The sequence below is a fragment of the Leucopleurus acutus genome, assembly GCF_964270905.1.
Source record: "Leucopleurus acutus genome assembly, chromosome: 4".
NCBI classification, from domain to species: domain Eukaryota; kingdom Metazoa; phylum Chordata; class Mammalia; order Artiodactyla; family Delphinidae; genus Leucopleurus; species Leucopleurus acutus.
Genome location: NC_139146.1, coordinates 42,418,378 through 42,437,965, shown reverse-complemented (window position 1 = coordinate 42,437,965; position 19,588 = coordinate 42,418,378). Strand labels below are relative to the sequence as shown.

General features: G+C 33.1%; 1 protein-coding gene across 7 annotated transcripts in view; it reads right to left on the bottom strand.

Annotated features, from left to right (window-relative positions):
• Nucleotides 1–19,588, bottom strand: part of CPEB2 (cytoplasmic polyadenylation element binding protein 2) — a 64,165-nt gene that overhangs the window by 10,789 nt on the left and 33,788 nt on the right. For 4 of the 7 annotated variants that reach the window (XM_082838536.1, XM_082838538.1, XM_082838535.1 and 1 more), the window contains 3 exons: nucleotides 14,474–14,497; nucleotides 6,211–6,381; nucleotides 4,809–4,898 (listed from right to left, as the gene is read on the bottom strand). In XM_082838536.1, the coding sequence (XP_082694662.1) occupies nucleotides 4,809–4,898; nucleotides 6,211–6,381; nucleotides 14,474–14,497 (285 nt within the window). The remainder of the gene's footprint in view (nucleotides 1–4,808; nucleotides 4,899–6,210; nucleotides 6,382–14,473; nucleotides 14,498–19,588) is intronic. The other 3 variants (XM_082838540.1, XM_082838537.1, XM_082838541.1) reach the window with 1 other exon arrangement.

The window sequence follows — 19,588 nt, the reverse complement described above, 5'->3', positions numbered from 1 at the left end:
ACTTTCTCTAGGAGAACATAATATCCTATGGAATACACACAAAAAGAGATACTCAGTAAAATAACTAGCTACTTTATATAGAGCACTTACTATCCGATACTGTGATAAGAGCTTTATGTGAATTATTTCATTTAATTCTCACAAGTCTATGAAACATTATTCCCAATTTACAGAAGAAAACCCTGAGGTGTCAGGTGGTTAAACTACTTGCCCAAAGTCAGTCACATAAGTAGTTGGTTGATTAATTTCAAACCTAGATCCGCTCTAAGGTCTCCTATGATACTGTCTTCTTAAAGACTGTGGCAGGATTAACCAGTTGAGCATAGCAGGAGCTGAAGTTTCCTTCAAATGCCCTCAGGGTAAGACAAGTTCTAGAGCATACTTTTGGACAGGTGGAAAAGAGCACATGTGGAAAGGCCCAGGAATTTCCATAAGTAGAGGGAAAATTCCACAATCATCCTGACAACTTCCAAACGATACTAAGAAAACTCCCTTAGGGAGGCTGGAATGAAACAGGTTCCAGGCTTCCCTGGTGGCGCAGTGGTTAAGAATCCGCCTGCCAAGGCAGGGAACGTGGGTTCAAGCCCTGGTCCGGGATGATCCCACATGCCACAGAGCAACTAAGCCCATGTGCCACAACTACTGAGCCTTCGCTCTAGAGCCTGCGAGCCACAACTACTGAGCCCATGTGCTGCAACTACTGAAGCCTGTGAGCCTAGAGCCTGAGCTCCGAAACAAGAGAAGCTACTGCAATGAGAAGCATGCACATCACAACGAAGAGAAGCCCCCGCTCATCACAACTAGAGAAAGCCCGCGCGCAGCAATGAAGACCTAACAACAAAGACCCAATGCAGCCATAAATAAATAAATAAATAAATTCATTTAAAAAAAGAAACAGGTTTCTTAAGGATAGGTCAGACTTTTATTTTATTTTATTTTTTACATCTTTATTGGATTATAATCGCTTTACAATGTTGTGTTAGTTTCTGCTGTACAACAAAGTGAGTCAGCTATATGTATACATATATCCTCTCCCTCTTGAGCCTCCCTCCCACACTCCCTATCCCACCCCTCTAGGTGGTCACAAAGCACCGAGCTGATCTCCCTGTGCTATAAAGCAACTTCCCACTAGCTATCTATTTTACACACAGTAGTGCATGTATGTCAGTGTTACTCTCTCAATTCATCCCAGCCTTCCCTTCCCCCTCTGTGTCCACAAGTCCGTCTCAAGGTGGATAAGCAGCAGAACACTTTTTGTCAAACAGCCTGGAGACTATGTTTGCACTTGGGATCCAAGTTCTTGCTTAGATTCCTGTACCTTTTGAAAATATGCCCCTCCTCCTTTCCTTGTGACAAGCAATTGTCAATTTTTAATCAAATATGATGTATCTAGTAGGCAGAACAGAGTTCATTATAAAAAGAAGGCATCAAAATTTACATTACAAGTTTACTGTTATGTGATTAATTCCCAGCAGCAGATGACTATAAATGACCTAACAATACCCCTTTTCCATGACAAGATTTCTATGCACAAAACCTAGAGCACTGAAATCTAGTCCTAATGTGAAGATGTCTTCAATCAGGCCAACCATGTCTGTGCCATTAAACGATGGGAAGTAAGAGGTCATGTTTTACTAGAAATTCAAAAAACACAGCTTATTGCCAACAATGGCTTTTAGTGCCACAAAGGTCTGATGTGACACACACACAAAGTACTTCATTTTAATAAAATTACAATACCTGATTTCATAAATAAGCCATAAAGCCAACCTACACAAATAGAAACTTCCAAAGGTATGATTATGCAAGATTAAAACCACATCTTAGAACTTTTTAATTGCTAGAAACAATTTAAATAGGCTTGAAAAAATAAAAAAAAAAGACTGGTTTTCTTTATGTGAAGGATTTAATTTTGATACAAGCTAAGGTTTTTTTATTTTTAAATTTTTTTTTATTTTTTGGCTATACCACATGGCATGTGGGATCTTAGTTCCCCAACCAGGGATCAAACCCATGCCCCCTGCATTGGAAGTGCCGAGGCTTAACCACTGGACCACTAGGGAAGTTCCCAAGCTAAGGTTTTGAGAGCTGTAATTGTTTTGTAATTATTGAGGGGATATAAGACTGATTTACTAAAATAGTATTTTAAAGTCAGTATTTTTAATGTTATGTTTTTATGATGTTAATTTCTGATATTAATATTTTAATACTGCTTAATAATTTTTGTGATTATTATGGAAAAAATGTATCACAAAAATTAATTAAGCAACATGGCAGGTAAATTATGATCTAGCTAAGGCAAGCCGTTAAACATTAAAATACTCGTACCAAAAATACCATCTAATAGTTCTTTAGAATTTATTAGCACAAGCTAATGTTTACATAGGGTGAATCTTATTCACTGCAAAGGACAGGTATGTATAAGTGTGGCTCAGTATCCAATGTCTCAAATCATTACCTTAATTACAAGGTAGCTTTGTCAACTGAATGCTTCTACACAGTGTTTTCCAAACCATGGAAAATGATGAATTACATCAATGACAAAAATGCTTGAAAGCACAAGGTTTAGGAACATTGGTCTTTGGCAATGAGTACAACTAACTATAATGTACCAAAATAGTATAATTTGCCACTGCTAATATTTTTTGTTGTTTTTTTTCTTGTTTTCAGTTTGAGAAAATAAACTAACAACTACCACAAAAACCACAATAACAATGCAACAGCAACAAAGACAGCAACTATTCTGTTTCATGAAATTAGTGCCAACCTACCGTTCTTACATTTCTGCCCATGCAGAAAATGTGTATCTGTCTTGACAAAAACTAATTCTAATACCTTTCTAAAATTATATTTCAACTCCTGCCTGGAACTCTATTGAACAACTTTTTAATCTATCTAAATTGCACAGTATCTTTTAGATTTAGTTCAAAATTTCTCAATGAAGCTCTCCCCCACCTACTTCAGGTCAAAGGATAAACTATCCTACAGTATTTATAGTTGTATATATCATTTATTAGGCAACTATCAACCCATGAATTACTGAGAATACAAAGATGAGTAGAGACACAGTCTGAGAGATTAATGGAAGAATCTGACATTAATAAAATAAAAGCATATTTATAAAATTGTAAAACTGTAATATTGCAAATGTGAGGAGTGCTCTGAAAGGGCACAGTTCTAGAAGGGCCTACAATAGGAGGATTTGACCTCATTAGGTGGGTCCTTAACAGTTTCCCACCAGCAACAGATATTTAAGCTGAGAAAAGTAGGAGATATACAGATGAAGAGGCAGGGAAAGCCTTCAGGTCAAGAGAACGACAAACATAAAAGTCCTGAGGCAGGAGAGAGCAAGGCCAGTTTGCAGAGCTAGAAAGAAACAAGAAGCAATACTGGGAGAAGGAACGGGATGGGGAGGGCTGGCAGGGAGAATGCATTTTTGCCTTTATCCTAACAATAAGAGAAACCACTGATGGGTTTTAAGCTGGAAGCAAGGAGTAGCACCATCAGATTGTTTTCACAGATATTGCTCTAGCTATGCTATGGGAGAAAAACTGGAGATAGCCAGAAATGTGGACAGACTAGTCATACACCTGAAATAGTCCAGACAAGGGATGATGGTAATTTAGTCAGGAACATTAGAAACCAACAGGCATTTTTATTGAACACTCAGTAAAATAAACTGTATAAAAGGATAAGATCATAACACTGAACAACAGATGAAAACTAAGCTAAGAAATGAACATCTACATCAATATGGAGCTAATTTTCTCTCTACACCAAGGATTCAGGACCTCCAGGTCCAGTAAGCTCCAAAATCATGTGAAAATTTAGAGTATATGGAAACAGGTCCATATCTCTAACTAGACTCTCATGGAGGTCTGGGATCTAGAATCTCTGGTTCAAAGGATTCTGTAAGTATAAGATCTAAAGGTATTTAAAAAAAATCACCACATTATTCCATTTCTCTAAGGAACTACATAAACCACTAATGGAAGTTCTATAATTCTCAATGACAAAAAGTAGAGACGGCTCATATAATTTATCACCAGAATTCCTTAGCTAGTTTTTGTATGCCAATAACTCTTAACATGTTTCCTTTCCTGGAGCCAAAATTAGATTATTCAATAGATCTACTGGAGTCTTTTTTCCAGGCTTGAAAATCCACTCAGCCATGAGAATAATAGTGTGTTTTTTCATTTCTAAAATTACATTTCAATAATATTCAAAGTAAAGTCTTAGTCTTTCAACCTCCCCTTTCTTTTATTCACTTCAGAGAATGTGCCATTAGCAATCTGACTGACTGGATTCATGTTCACTTCTCTCCCCCTGCCTCCCCTCCCCACTCGGGCGGGTGAGGTGATCCTTCCTGTTCCCACTGACCGTGGCATTGCTTTGCTCAAATGAATGTGCGCTCAATTTGTGATTCTTGTCCTCTAGTGACCAGTCACAGTAGTATCCTGGCAATATGTAAGTAACACAACTAGGCATCCTCCGCACATTTTATCTCTTTATGTAGTTGAGTTTTTTTCTGACCATTCATTTTCTTCTCTATCTGAATTCACCAACAGAGTATATACTGCTCTCTTGTTATCTGCTATTATCTGGAACACTTATGTATATCTTGCAATACTTAAAATAGTCATAGGTTTATATTTTATTCTCACTTCACACATTTCTTAATTTCACTGATCAGAGAAACTTTATTATATGTCTGTACCCAAGTTACTTAGAATGATACTTTATAGGCAGAGAAAATTAGCTGTCATATAACTTATTCCCTAGCAAATATTAACAAAAAAATCTCTTACCTTTTGGTGGAAAATAGGACTTGCTTTCTGCTTTATGAGGCCAGTCTACTACCAAAGGCCCAAATCTTCTGAAGCTAGCAGTTATTTCATCTTAAAAAAGTACAATAATATGCATTAGGAATCAGTTTTAATGATTCATTCTTAAAAAACTCCTATATTTTATACGTTATTTTAAAGATTTAAAAATTTAAAGTACCAAATAGCCTAAGATAAACTAGAATATAAATACTAGAAACATGTCTAATATCCTCACTAAAATGATACATAAATCTTAATAGCTATTTTAATCAAAATAGTTTTTAAGTAGCACATTGGCTAGAATAATCAATTCAGTGTGACTTCTAAAATTTTATATACTAATGTATGGACACTAATGGATTTATAGTATAGCAAATCATAAATATCACTGGCTTGAAAAACATGCCAACATTATATCAAGTTAAAGATCCATAAAGAGATCCATTACTGCTTGATAAAGTAAAATATTATAGGAAAAAAGGGCTGCTGAAACAAGACATGTAAAGCTATAATATTTCTAAAATATACTAGGGTCTGATACATGCCAGGCAGTTTCACTGAAAGACATACAGGTCACATCCAATGACATGTTCTAGGTTATTTTATCCCATGGAAACTTTATTATACTGATTAATACATAGAATAAGTTTGTGGATATTTGAATCACAACTGAAAAAATTCCCAAAATGTAGCAATATATTCTCTATTAGTAAGTTGTGAATGACAGTGGCAGATTTCCCACAGCTTTGCAAATATTAGTTTCTGTATTTTTAATCTTGAATTATTTTTCTTTTGTTATTATTACACATGATAATTTTTACATATGCTTATTAGTCTTTGTATAACCTAAATTTCCTGTTTATGTACTGTTTTCATTATTTGCTTGGGTTTTATAGCCTCTTTTCTTATGTGTTTCTAAAAGCACATTTATACTTAAAGAAATTGAATTTTTAACTGTCATGCATTACAGGTAAAGTTTTGTGGTTGGTTACCTTTAATTCACTGTGTGTGTGTGTGCGTGCGTGCATGCATGTGTGTGTGCACGCATGCATGTTATAGTAATACAAAAAGTTTTAAATACATAAAAAAGTTTAATGTATTCAAATATGTTCTATATTTAAAAACATAAGTGGGAGATGAACTAGATGAAAATCTTATTTACAAAAAATTCTCACAATAATAATATGCATAAGATATAAACTAAAGAAACAAACTTAAAAAAGTTATTTGTTCAATTATCTTTATATTTCAACAGGTGACAAAATATTTAAACAGAGATGGATATCCATTTTAACTGAAAATCTCTAGAGGTAAAAAAAACTCCATATCCCCATTCACATTATATTTCAGGTTTGTTTTTTTATATGCCAAATCATCATTTTACCTTCATCAATATCTGGAGGAAGACCACCAACAAAAACTTTTCGAGAGAAACGTTCTATTCGCTCTCCATTTTGATGAGCTGAGTAACATGTGGGTGAATTTAAAACACCAACTTGATCATTATGACCATCATCCAGCAAGCCATCATCTATTGGAAAGAGGGAAGAACGACCTAAAATATAAGAACAAATATAACTTGAATCTCGGATCTAAGAAAATGATAAATTAAAGTCAGGCATAAAAAGAGCAACAACAAATTCAAAGGCTTAAAATTGAAGGCGACATAGGCATAAAAAAATTAAGGAAAATTCAGACAGTTTAAAGGTTTAATTACCTAGATTCAAGAGAGAAGTTGTCTGAGGAATGACTTAGAAATAAACATGGTCATATGACAACAATTACATCACAAACAAACACTAAATCACTTCAATATCTTATGGAAAGCAGCAAGAAACTGATGTATGGGGATGGGTAGACTGGATGTGTAACCTTTTAGAAGAAAGGTTTTAGGAGAAACCTTTTAGACATTGGTGGCAGAAAGAAATGGCACAGACTAAACAGATAAGAAGACATTAAAAACCACTTGCAGACTACAGTAAGTAAGGACAAAAGCACCGAGTAATACTTGCATATAAGACCTTGAATTAATTTACTGCATGTGTAAATATGCACATATTTACACACATATGTGTAAATATGTGCTTCTGCACATATGCAAAACAGAAAAAGGCACCCCCTCTAGGACTTCAGTCCCCATCTGAGCCCACCCTCATATGGGCACAGCCTGTATAATCCTCTGCAGCAATCCTGATGCTAGACTCTGTGGCCTGCATACAGTTGGGGTTGAGGTGAGAAGGAAGGGGCTACATGTCTGTGAACTATAGCTAGCTAGATGTTAGAAATAAGAATTTTAATTTTATAAGACCAAAATCAGGGAGAAAGATCATATTTGGTATAGGAAACAGAAATTATTCTGCAGATTCAAATTCAGTTTAAGTAAGATGTTCTAAAAGATACCCACGTTCACTGAGTAACTCTGGATATTTAGCTTTCCCAATACCTTTGCTATCAGGAATAAGGACCAATGAGAAAAAAACATCAATATTCTTTGTGATCAATGGAAAGAAAGCTCTTCAAAATGAAACTATTTTCCTTAAAATGAACCTCATCAAGAGCCATCAAAAGTAATATTAATTATGAATAACTGGTTCAACTTTCTATGGTTGGACTTTAAGTAAATAATTGTATATTTTAAAAGGAATAAGATGAGGTAGAGAAACAACATGCACATTAACTAGTTTTTGATTAAAATGGCAAATCCAAATTTTATACTTATTTCAGACATGGCAATATTTAAGTATAAATATCGAATGCAGTGACAAAGAAAATCACTACATAAGCAATGTCACACAAGTGACCCAAAATGACTTAAAATTTTTTCTTAACTATAATATTGTAAGAATATTCATTATATATTAATGAATTATTCTATATTTCTAATTATAATAAATACTACAGTTAGTAAAATAACTATCAAAATCTATAATCTATATGTCTAAAATCTATTAACCAAAGTTCAGCTGAATGAAGGATGTAATGGAAAGGCTAGGAATATGTCACATACTGGCCATACTAACAAGAATCTTCATTGTTGGAAAATCATGACCACTTTCCTTCTAGAAGCCATAAAAGTTATAGAGTTAAATACCTGTTTAAAAGAGGAGTTAACTAAATATATATCACCAACAAAAATATTTTTTACCTTTCCAATTATCCTTCCCTATAACCCAAATCAACATGGCAATAAAAGGAGAACCAGTTAATAATTATGTTTTCCATGTACTTTAAACATACTTTCTAAGAATGATCCATGAAAATGACTGGCAGTAAAGGTAAAATTATATGTGTTGAGAAAAGTAGAGTTTGATCATAAAGTGATTTGGACTAAAATATTTACAACAGTTTTCAACCAAAATTAAATTACCTTTCTCCTTTTTTGCTCTGAAACTAGGATATATTTTCAGGTTTTACACCTCAAAAGAATGAAATTGACTGATAATGAAATCACAATATAAAATCTGTGGGATGTAGCAAGAGCTACTTACTTAGAGGAAAATTTTCATACTTACAGGGAATTTTATAGTTTTAAATGCATATTAGAAAATAAGAAATACTTAAATAATCCTAGTTTCTGCCACAAAGAGATAGAAAAATAATAAACTAAATACAAAAGGAGTAGCATCAAGGAAATGAAAAAAGTAAAATCAATGACACAGAAAACTAACATTAAAAAAAGAGTCAATAAAGGCAAAAGTTGGCTCTCTGAACACTTAAAAAATCGATATACTTCTCAGTAAAGTTCATCAAGTTCATGAATAAAAAAGAAAACTAAAATTACCAGGAGAGGAAAAGAAAACATTTGTACAAAATTAGTCAATTTATAGCTTAAAGCTGAGCATGGTTCTTTGATATCAATGTATATCTATACTTTTATGTACTGATTGTTGTTTTAAAAATAAAAGCAAACACAAAACAAACTATTATTATTAAGAATGAATATTCCTCCCATCCTCAAGATCCTAGCAGCCACTCTACTGGGTTAAATAACCCACCAGTGTGATGGTATGATTTTTATTTCATATGCAAGGATTAAAAAAACTATCAAAACAACAGAAGTAGGTCCAGGACTGATCTCTCTCAGGCACCATCTGTTTAATCAGACAGAATCACTATCACACATGTTACTCCAAAGAACTGAGACAGGAGCTATAAGGTACATTTGTTACTTAAAAGCATTTTGCCCCAATAATAGGTTTGTCCTTTTCTCACAGAGAATGAATAAGGTATTTAATTTAAACAACCAATTAAAACCTAGTACCCTGTATGTCTTTGTAAATTAATGTCTAGACATAATATATTTACTTTATAATTAAGTTCACTAAAATTCTGTTTCTTTTAAAAATTGCTATGTCTGGGTATAAGTGTAGAGTAGGTAAGTCAGTCTCTTCGAGGAGGAGGGATTAGCAATTTTTTTCGGTAAAGGGCCAGATGGTAAATATTTTAGACTTTGTAGGCCATACATTTCTCTGTTGCAACTACTCAACTGTCATCACTGTAGCTCCAAAGCAACCAGACAAAAAGTAACTGAATGGGCATGACTGTGTTGTAATGAAACTTTGTTTAAAAAACCAGAAGCCTTGGCTTGTGGGTTATACTTTGTTGACCCTGTCTTATAGTATTACCCTGGCTTCTTTTTGGTCATGCTTTGAAGATTTTGTGCATTCTCTGACAGTTATCATAATAATTAACATACAGAAATCTGTTGCATTTCTACACACTAATAAACTATCAGAAAAGGGAAAGCAAGAAAACATCCCACCTACAATCACATCAAAAAGAATAAATACCTAGGAATAAATTTAAGGAGGTGAAAGACCTATATTCTAAAAACTATGAGGCACTGATGAAAGAAATTGAAGATGACACAAATAAGTGGAAAAATATACTGTGTTCATAGAAGAATTAATATTGTTAAAATGTCCATACTACTCAAAGCAATTTACAGATTCAATGCAATCTCTATTAAGATACCAATGGCATTTTTCACACAACTAGAACAAATAATCCTAAAATTTGTATAGAACCATAAAAACAAAAACAAAAACAAAAACCTTGAATAGCCAAAGCAATCTTGAGAAAGAAGAACAAAGCTGGAGGTATTAGGCTCCCTAATTTTAAGCTATACTAAAAAGCTAGACTAATCAAAACAGTATGGTAGTGACATAGAAACAGACACACAGATCAAGGGAACAGAACAGAGAGACCAGAAATAAATCCTCGCTTATATGGTCAATTAATCTATATGACAAAGAAGGCAAGAATATACAATGGGAAAAGATAGTCCCTTCAATAAATGGTGCTGGGAAAACTGAACAGCTACATGCAAAAGAATGAAACTGAACTACTTTCTCACACGATATACAAAAATAAACTCAAAATGGATTAAAAACTTAAATGTAAGACCTAAAACTCCTAGAAGAAAACATAGGCAGTAAGCTCTTTGACACTGGTCTTAGCAATACTTTTTTTGAATATGTCTCCTTAGGCAAGGATAACAAAAGCAAAAATAAACAAATGGGACTACATCAAACTGTAAAAAGCTTTGCACAGTGAAGGAAATCATCAACAAAATGAAAAGGCAATCAACTAAATGGAAGACGTATTTGTAAATGATATATTCAATAAGGGGTTGATATCCAAAATATATAAGGAACTCATTCAACTCGATTATCAACAACAACAACAACAACAAAAATAAGCAGAGGACTTGAATAGACATTTTTCCAAAGAAGACATACAGATGGTTAACAGATACACAAAAATCTACTTGGCATCACTAATCATCAGGGAAATGCAAATCAAAACCACAATGAGATACCAACTCACACCTGTCAGTATGGCTGTTATCAAAAAAGACAAGAAACAACAAGTGCTGGCGTGGATGTGGAGAAAAGGCAACACTCATGCAATGTTGGTGGGAACAAAAACTTATGCAGGCACTATGGGAAACAGTACAGAGATTTCCTCAAAAAATTAAAAATAGAGCTGCCATACAATCTAGCAATAATACTTCTGGGTATTATCTGAAGAAAATGAAAACACTAATTCGAAAAGATACATGTACCCCTATGTTTACTGCAGCATTATTTACAATAGACAAGATATGAAAGCAACATAAGTGTCCATCAATAGATGAATGGATAAAGAAGATGTGGTATATATATGCCATGGAATATTACTCAGTCAAAAAAAAGGGGAATGAAATCTTGCAATTTGCAATAACATGGATGACCTAGAAGGTATTATGTTAAATGAAATAAGTCAAAGATAGATACTGTATGATTTCACTTATATATGTAATCTAAAAAATAACACAAATGAATAAACAGAACAAAACAGAACCAGATTCATAGATACAGAGAATAAACTGGAGGTTTCCAGAGGGGAATAAATGAAATAGAAATAGTTGTAAAAGGGATTAAGAGGTATAAACTTTCAGTTGTAAAACAAGTAAGTCACAGAGATGTAATGTACAGCGTAGAGAATAAAGTCAATAATACTGTAATAACTTTGTATGGTGACAGATGGTTACTAGACTTATCATGGTGATCATTCTGTAATGCACACAAATACTGAATTACTATATTGTACATCTGAAACTAGTATAATATTGTATGCAAATTATAATTCAATAAAAAATGTGAAAAAAGTATTTATCAAAGATGAAAAATTTCAGCCTTGATGTCATCATAAAAGGGTTTGGTAGTGGTGATATTAGGGAGTATACACTTACTCTGGCTATTTCACAAGACTGTTAAAAAAGAGTCAAATGAGTTCAAATTAAATCTAATCATAGAAAATCCCAGGTCAATTTTTAAGCAATACTTTAAGTATAATGTATTATTAATAATTCCTTATTCATTATAGCACATGAATATGAATGGCTACATATACAGTATGAATAAATCCAACCTCTCTAATTAAACCTCCATATTTTCATTCTCTTTAAAAAGTATTTCTCTTATCTTCTCATTCCATATATAATCTACTAAAATCTACTAACTAAAGCTTTGCTTGTCTGCTAGAAAAGATTGCTTTGTGGTGTTTAGTACCACTAACTAAAATACTGTAGGTTCTTAATTTCTATTATTTTAAAAAATATTCTATATATTTTTACTCCTTCTGGAGTAGAGCAGCCCTTTAATCCTTTATTAAAGGGAAGATTGCAATAATAGAAATATTTTAGATTGAGAGATAGAGTTTAAGTTACATTTCACACCTCCCTTCACAACCTACCACCCTACTCCAAGCTCAGACGAGTATGTTCACTCTCAGAATGGAATAAACATTGAACAGACAATAAATACAAAAGATAGATGTGAGAGTCTTTCTCCTTTCTAATCCTGGCCCCCAGGCAGCACTGAAGTAGAACTCTTTATGGCTCCCACAGTACAGAAATACATAGGAGTTGGGGCAGGACACAAATGAAAAGCAGGGAAAAAAAACTTTGCTTTTTCTTACTTTCAGTATAATTAAATTTTGATTATTCCTAAGGTATATTTCATATATTAATATCTGTACCCAGTTTGATTTAAAGTTCTTATGTTGACATTATTAAAGATATTAAAATATATAAATTCATTTTGGTAGTAATTTGGTTTTACTGCAGTCAAGCGGGAAATCTTTTAAATGAAAATAGCCACTCTGTGCCTGAGCTTAAAGGTGAGTCAAAGGTGACAAAAGAAGAAAAAATAGTTCTTCCTAAACTAGATTATAAAGTCAATGTGCCTTGAGAAAATAATACTGTCCACCCACCACTGCACTGGTAAAGAACAATGTCTTATTTTTTGGCAAAAATTATATCAACTCAGTGTGACACATCCCACATCAACAGATCTGATGTGTATGAGATTTCTTTTTAGAAAAAAAAAATGACTAAATAAATGAATAAATGTACTTCCTTTGATGGACCAAATCTAAAACATGAAACCCATAAAAGGGGTCCTTGGTAGTTAAAAGGTTATTGATGTGATACTGATATAACATCTAGCATAGGAAGAGGAAAAAATGAGTAGAAAATAGGAAGAGAGCCAGGCTACTTCTAGTTCTTTCTGAGTCATTCCTTTGGTATGCGGCTTTTTTTTTTTTAATGTTTTATTACTTACTGTGTTAAAGTACTTTCAAACTCAAAATCTCTCAATAGTTATTTCTAATGGATAAACTTTAAAAAAAAATTTTATTGAAGTATAGTTGATTTACAATGTTAATTTCTGCTGTACAGCAAAGTGACTCAGTTATATATAATATATTATATATATATTCTTTTTTATATTATGATTTATCATGGGATATTTTCATCTGACCATCAAATCCAAAATTGTAAAAGGTCCTATATTCACAGAGGACCAACTAAAATAATTACTAATGCCATGTAATTTGAGAGGAAAATTCAGTTGTTACCCCCCCAAACTAAGCCATATAAATGTGACAACTGTCAGTTCTGTCCTATAGAAGGCTTCTACCAAAAGCCTTAAAACCATCTGAGGGGCTTTCCTGGTGGCACAGTGGTTGAGAGTCCACCTGCCGATGCAGGGGACACGGGTTCGTGCCCCGGTCTGGGAAGATCCCACATGCCGCAGAGTGGCTGGGCCCGTGAGCCATGGCCGCTGAGTCTGCGCGTCTGGGGCCTGTGCTCCGCAACGGGAGAGGCCACAACAGTGAGAGGTCCGCGTACCACAAAAAACAACAAACAAACAAACAAACAAAAAACCATGTGAGATCTTTCTTCCAATGCTGGGAGGCAGTTCTGATGTAGAGGAAATCTTTACGGCTCCCAGAGGACAGAAATATATATGAGTAGTAGCAAGTTCCTATCTAAAAGGAGAAATTTTTGCTTTTTCTTGATATTATAGTCACAGTCTACAATTATTATTATTTTTTTTGTGTGTAAAGTTACTTTTGCTTCATCTCTCCCATCATCACATCTACCTTTCTCCCTATCAATTTCTGCACATGAAAAAGAAAAGCAAAGTTTAAGCCATAGAAAATGTCAGCTGCTTTCCTACGAAGCTGAATAGTACAGTGTCATATAGTCCTGGTCTTTTCCTTAAGATAACAAGAACCCAGAGGGGAAGACTTTTGTGGGAGAGAAAAAGAATGTGTGTGTGTGTATGGGGTTAGAGACAGGGAGAGAGAAACTATTATATTCTTAGAAGACACAGAGAAATATTAGCAACATGATTTCTATATATCAGTGTTAACAGTAATCTGTTTGGTATTTGTCATTTTCAACTGGGTCAAACATAAAACTAATAAACTAGAGTTGTAAATTACATATCATAGATAAGACAATCAGTTACAGATTGAGAGAGCATGTCACCTTCACTAGTATTTATTAAACAAATCTCTTAAAAAAACTGTAAACAGCGGGTTTATTTTAAAAGATACACAAATAAATTTAAAAACAGTTAAAATCTGGACAGCTTAAAATGGAAAAGTTTATTAAATAACCATATTAGTATGAAAATGTACTTTAAAGGTTAAGATATTTAGGATTCAAAACTTTGACAAGTGCGCAAATCAAAATACAATTTTTTCTGTGAGTTTCCAGACATTGCATAATAAATCTGGGATAATTAATTATAACATTGATCAGTAAAACCCAATTAGAAAGAGTTATACCATAGCAAACAGAAATGAATTACCTCGTCTTCGCCCATAACTCCTTGCTGCATGTAAACAAAGGACAAATTGTAAAATGTCAGAACTAAAAATAAGCCCACATATACAAAAGCTACGTGGGCATCTGGAAATTAGTGCTACTTTGTCTTAAGAGCTACCACAATGTCATCACATAACATCAGCATGGTGTTTTAATATTTATAATGCACTCATATATGTATCATCTGAACTGTATAAAAACTGTGAAATTAACAGGAAAAATATAATTTATTCTCATTTGTGTTAAAATTCATGAATAAGTATTTGTTTCATCTAATCAGGATAAGAATATGTAACACTTTATGGTTAAATAGCATCCCAAATAATTTTCCCAACGAATGGAAATAACATGAATTAAATCCTTGTTTTTCTACTTATTATAGTGATATAGCATATACTGTCCAACTAGTAATTCAGATCTAAATCACTTTATACCAAGCCCTGCATGGAAAAAGTAAATGGAAGACACAGAAGAATGAAAATATATAACAACATTAAATTCATTCTCTGAAGCCTGTAGAGTTTAGATAGAATGTAAAGAAATAAATCCATGTTCAAACTTGCTTAGCTGAAAATGATTAATGATGTACTATAGCTAATAATGCTTTCAATCTTTTTGGTACAATTTATAACAGCTAACTAAGCGCTTATGTCTCTACATCTGGAGTAAGAGGGATTTAGATACAAATTATTATTAGTATCATTGAAGAATAGTACATGTGTTAAATATTGTAAAACTATAAAGCAGAAAGCATTTCAACCTATGTTATTAGCAGTTTACATAATTCCTCATGGATAAAAAATACAGCAATTTATTTTTCATAAGAAAGTACCAGCTTGATAAAATTTGCAACTTGTTTTTAAATAACTCATTCCCCCAAATCTGAGTATACAATAAGTATTTCCACTCTGGAATTAACAGTAAACCAAAAATGACTGTCAAAATCAAGATCTTAATTTATGTTCATGGATATTTTTAGGCCTGGGAAAAATCTGATATTGAAAAATTTCCAATCAAAATATATATTAAAAGTTGCCAGAAATGTAGTTTCTCCAAAGGTATAAAACTTAAAGATCAAAGGAAAACATTTCATGTCATTAAATACATTCTATTATAGAGATTTTACCAAATTAAACAAAAAATTTATACTAATAAGGCTTTAATATAAAGAAGTGTGCCTACAAGGTTAGGATACAGCAGTAGTTTCCCTATAATAAAAAGGAGGAAAATCAAACTTGAAAACTCTTAATCATTTATACTTCAAGAAATAAGTCAATAAATATTAGTCTTTTATATAAAGTAACCCTGCCATTCTACTGTCTTTAGTTATATAATCTGTTGCAGACTTAAACCTGTCCATGACGTCCAGTTACCTCAAAGCCTGGCAGATTTACCTGACCTGTATACTAGTTTATACATAGCTTACCTCTGTGTGTGTTTCTGTATATATAATCTGTATATATATAGATTATATATAGCTTACCTGACCTATATATTAGTTTAGGATGAGGGTAGGGGTGGAACCAGCATTTAGAATTTTGTTGTGTAGGTCTTCTAAAAGTTATATAGGCCTTAAGGAAAACAGGGTTTCAAAGAGATGGAAGTCAACTATGGAAAATCAGACAATAGGAATAATAAAAGGAGCTATCAAGAACAGGCTATAGAAGAATGAATCCCCTGAAGTCTTACTAGTTGTATTAAGCATGGAAATGGTCAATAAGCCCCAAAAGACTTCACAGCATGTCTTAGGAGCTGGGCTTCCTGCTTATCCTTAGGCCTGGTCTAATGGCATTAAACCCAATATAAATTTGCTTTGGGGAATTTCATTCATAGCTGTAAAGGGTCAAACATTTATAAAGCAAATGAAACTGTTTTAATCAAATTTAAAGTCAAATTATGAATTATGATGAAATAATAATGTGTAACATAATTCATGATCTATTGAGAAAATTAACGACATCATAACCAGTTTATGCTTCTTAGCTGAGGCTACTCAATATTAAAATAGTGAAAATATGCACAAACACAACATCTTAGGTTTCATGTCAGTCCTAGGTTTGAACACATTATTTAGAAAATTTCTCCAACTATCTCATACCTGAGGAATTTTAGAATCCTGTAAAGAGCTATTGCACTTATTTTTTGGACAACTCTCAGATTCCAAGTCTTTACATTACCAAAAATAGAACTGACTGCAGATGAAGCTAAACCATGTGAAACGTTTCCTCTTCCCTGTCACGGAAATAACCAATCTGCTACCACCACGCTAAGCAGTGGTATGTGTACTCACTTTTTCTACCGATATTTCTATGTGAATTTCAGGGATATGTCCCACTGCAACTGAATCAGAATTATCAGAAATCCTCAGTGAGAAAGAAAAACCATTAAATGTCTAGTATTCATTATGTTTTAATTAAAAGAGACTTCTTAAAACAATATGTTCCTCCCAAACTCATTTAGAATATGATTTAGAAAAAAAGCAAATAATTTGTTGTATAAAACACTGTATTTATAATATTAAATTTCAGTTACATAAATTTATAAAGCCTTAGAAAAAGTGAGGAATTGGCTATTTAACATACATGTGTAAATATATATATATTATACATGTGTGTTAAAATATGTATTATACACACACACACACACATATATATATTTCTTTGTTTTAAATGAAGGTAATAAGAACGATGTGAGAAAAGCCTGAAGACCTTTCTTATACAAGGAACTTTACATTTTGGTCCTGGATTACCAATGATCTTATTTAGATTCTAACCCACAGCTACTAAAAAAGAAACAGGAGAATTCTAACATTCTCCTTAGGACCTTTGTGCCCTTATATATTGACTCTTAGCTATAGTTTGTGGTACCTGAATTACTGCAGCTGGAGGAAGGGATAGGTAAACATACCAAATCAGCTGGAAATATTTAAAGGTTAAAGTTCTCTTGGTGTGAAACTAATGACATTCTTATTTTTTGCTCTAAAAAAGCCAAAACCAGGGAGAGAAATATGCCTCCCAAATCATAATCCTTTTCAATATCCAAAATAAATCTGCTGCTATCTACTTTACTTCCATCAGCATAAAAAAATGAACTGATTGCATACTCAAGTTTCCTATTTTCATAACTTAATACACTTAAAACAATTTCATTACTGAGTAAATTTTCTTAATTAAAAGATACACATAACTTCCTCCCAAAGTAGAGCAAGCTCTTGATTACAAACATGGCTGTATGTGGCTAATCACGACAAATTTGAATTTCAAACCAGCTTGCTAATGCCACCCCTTCCCCATACTTCTGCTCGATCTGTTCTCCTTTTGAAAAATCATATGTACTAATAAAAATGTAAGCTATTTTCCTTGGGAGACATGTGAAGGGAGTACAGTAATTCCTACAGTAATAGAAACAAATACTCAAATACATCATTTTGTATTGCTCCTTACTTCTATGGAAAACAAGGTGTTTTTCAAAATTTTGTATTTTGTTTTTTACTACTGATAATTAAAAGTATAAGATTTATACACTTAGAAACATTAAAGCCGTCATTCTAACATCAGAGAGTAAATCCTTTGGTTTTTAGACAATCTACCCATTCCTATATAATGTGACTTCCCTAAAGTACTTCTGGATGTTAAATTTGGACTCTTCTACAAAATTTGAATTATTCAATAGTGGCAGTGTCCACTAGTCAATTCAGCTGGATGTCTAATTGAATTGAGGAACATGGTCTGTTCAGAAATAGGAGGCTATTTGCAGTTATGTTTCTATGGCATTTTTTATTGTTAAAATTAAAAAAAAATCTAATATAACAATTTCATGAGACATACAGGTGTGGGATTATAACTTTTTCTATATCTGAGTAAACAGAGGCTCAGAGTTAAAGGATGTGCCGGGGTATTCATAGATTTACCTGTTTTGACCAACTTCCTGACCTTTATTCCAGTCCCTGTTTATCCCTTATAGGAATATTTACATGTTTAGCCATAATGCTAATTAATTAGAAAGGTAGAATCACAAAATCTTTACAATGTTTGCCTCATCTTCATAACAACTATACTCATATTTATGTATTATTTTTTAATGGACTCAATCAAGCCTAGCACCACTGTAACATCATAGATTTCTGCCAGTTCTGTATTTTCTAAGGAACGTTCTTAAGCTGTAATAGTCATGTGTTTATTTTAATGTGTATTTGTGCACCATCAAAAATCATCTTAGGTACCACAAGGGGCAAGTGTACCACACTGTAGAAAACACTGCTTGAGAAGTCATTTTACTTTTATTGACTCAAATTTTGTCCCTAAATAGCTTCTTCCAAATGGTTCTAGTTTGGCTTTTTGAAATAACATAAAACAAGCCTTCTTTGTCTACTATACATAACATTCTTCAGTTGAAAATATCAGTTTTGTCTTCTCTTAATTTTATATTCTCCAAACAGATCCAACTCCATCTATTCACAGGACATGACTTTTACTCTTTCAAAGTCATTTTTGTCACTGTTCATCACCCATTGCCACAACAAACTTTGACTTTCAGTAACTAAATACTGAATACTGTTCTAAATACTGTACATGAATGAATTCACTCACTTCTCACACAATCCCCCTGAGGCAGGCAGCATGCTGCCTCTCTTTTACACATGAGGACTCTTGAGTCAAAGGGAAGCTGCCCAAGGTCACACAGCTAGAAATAGCAAACTTGGGTGTAAACCCAGATAGTCTGGCTCCAGAGTCTGTGATGCTAACCACTACGAACTACTGCTAAACCACCACACAAAAGAAATACTGATGTATAATTTATTACCAATATTGATTTTCAAAGTCTGTAATATTAGCTATGCTTGTTGGTTAAGTAATACAACTTACTTAATCAATTGCCTAATAGTGAGTGAAATCTGTAACAAACTAAAAAGAGCAACAATTTAAAAAGCAGGTCTATGTGCCGAGATGCTATAATTTCTTTAATCAATCATATTTAATAATAATTTAGTATAGGCAGAGGTTTGGTATTAACATCACTTAATTCTCACTTCTTCAATAACCTTGATGTCTACAAAAATTATCGAAATCTTTAATATTCAAATACTTACCCTATAAAT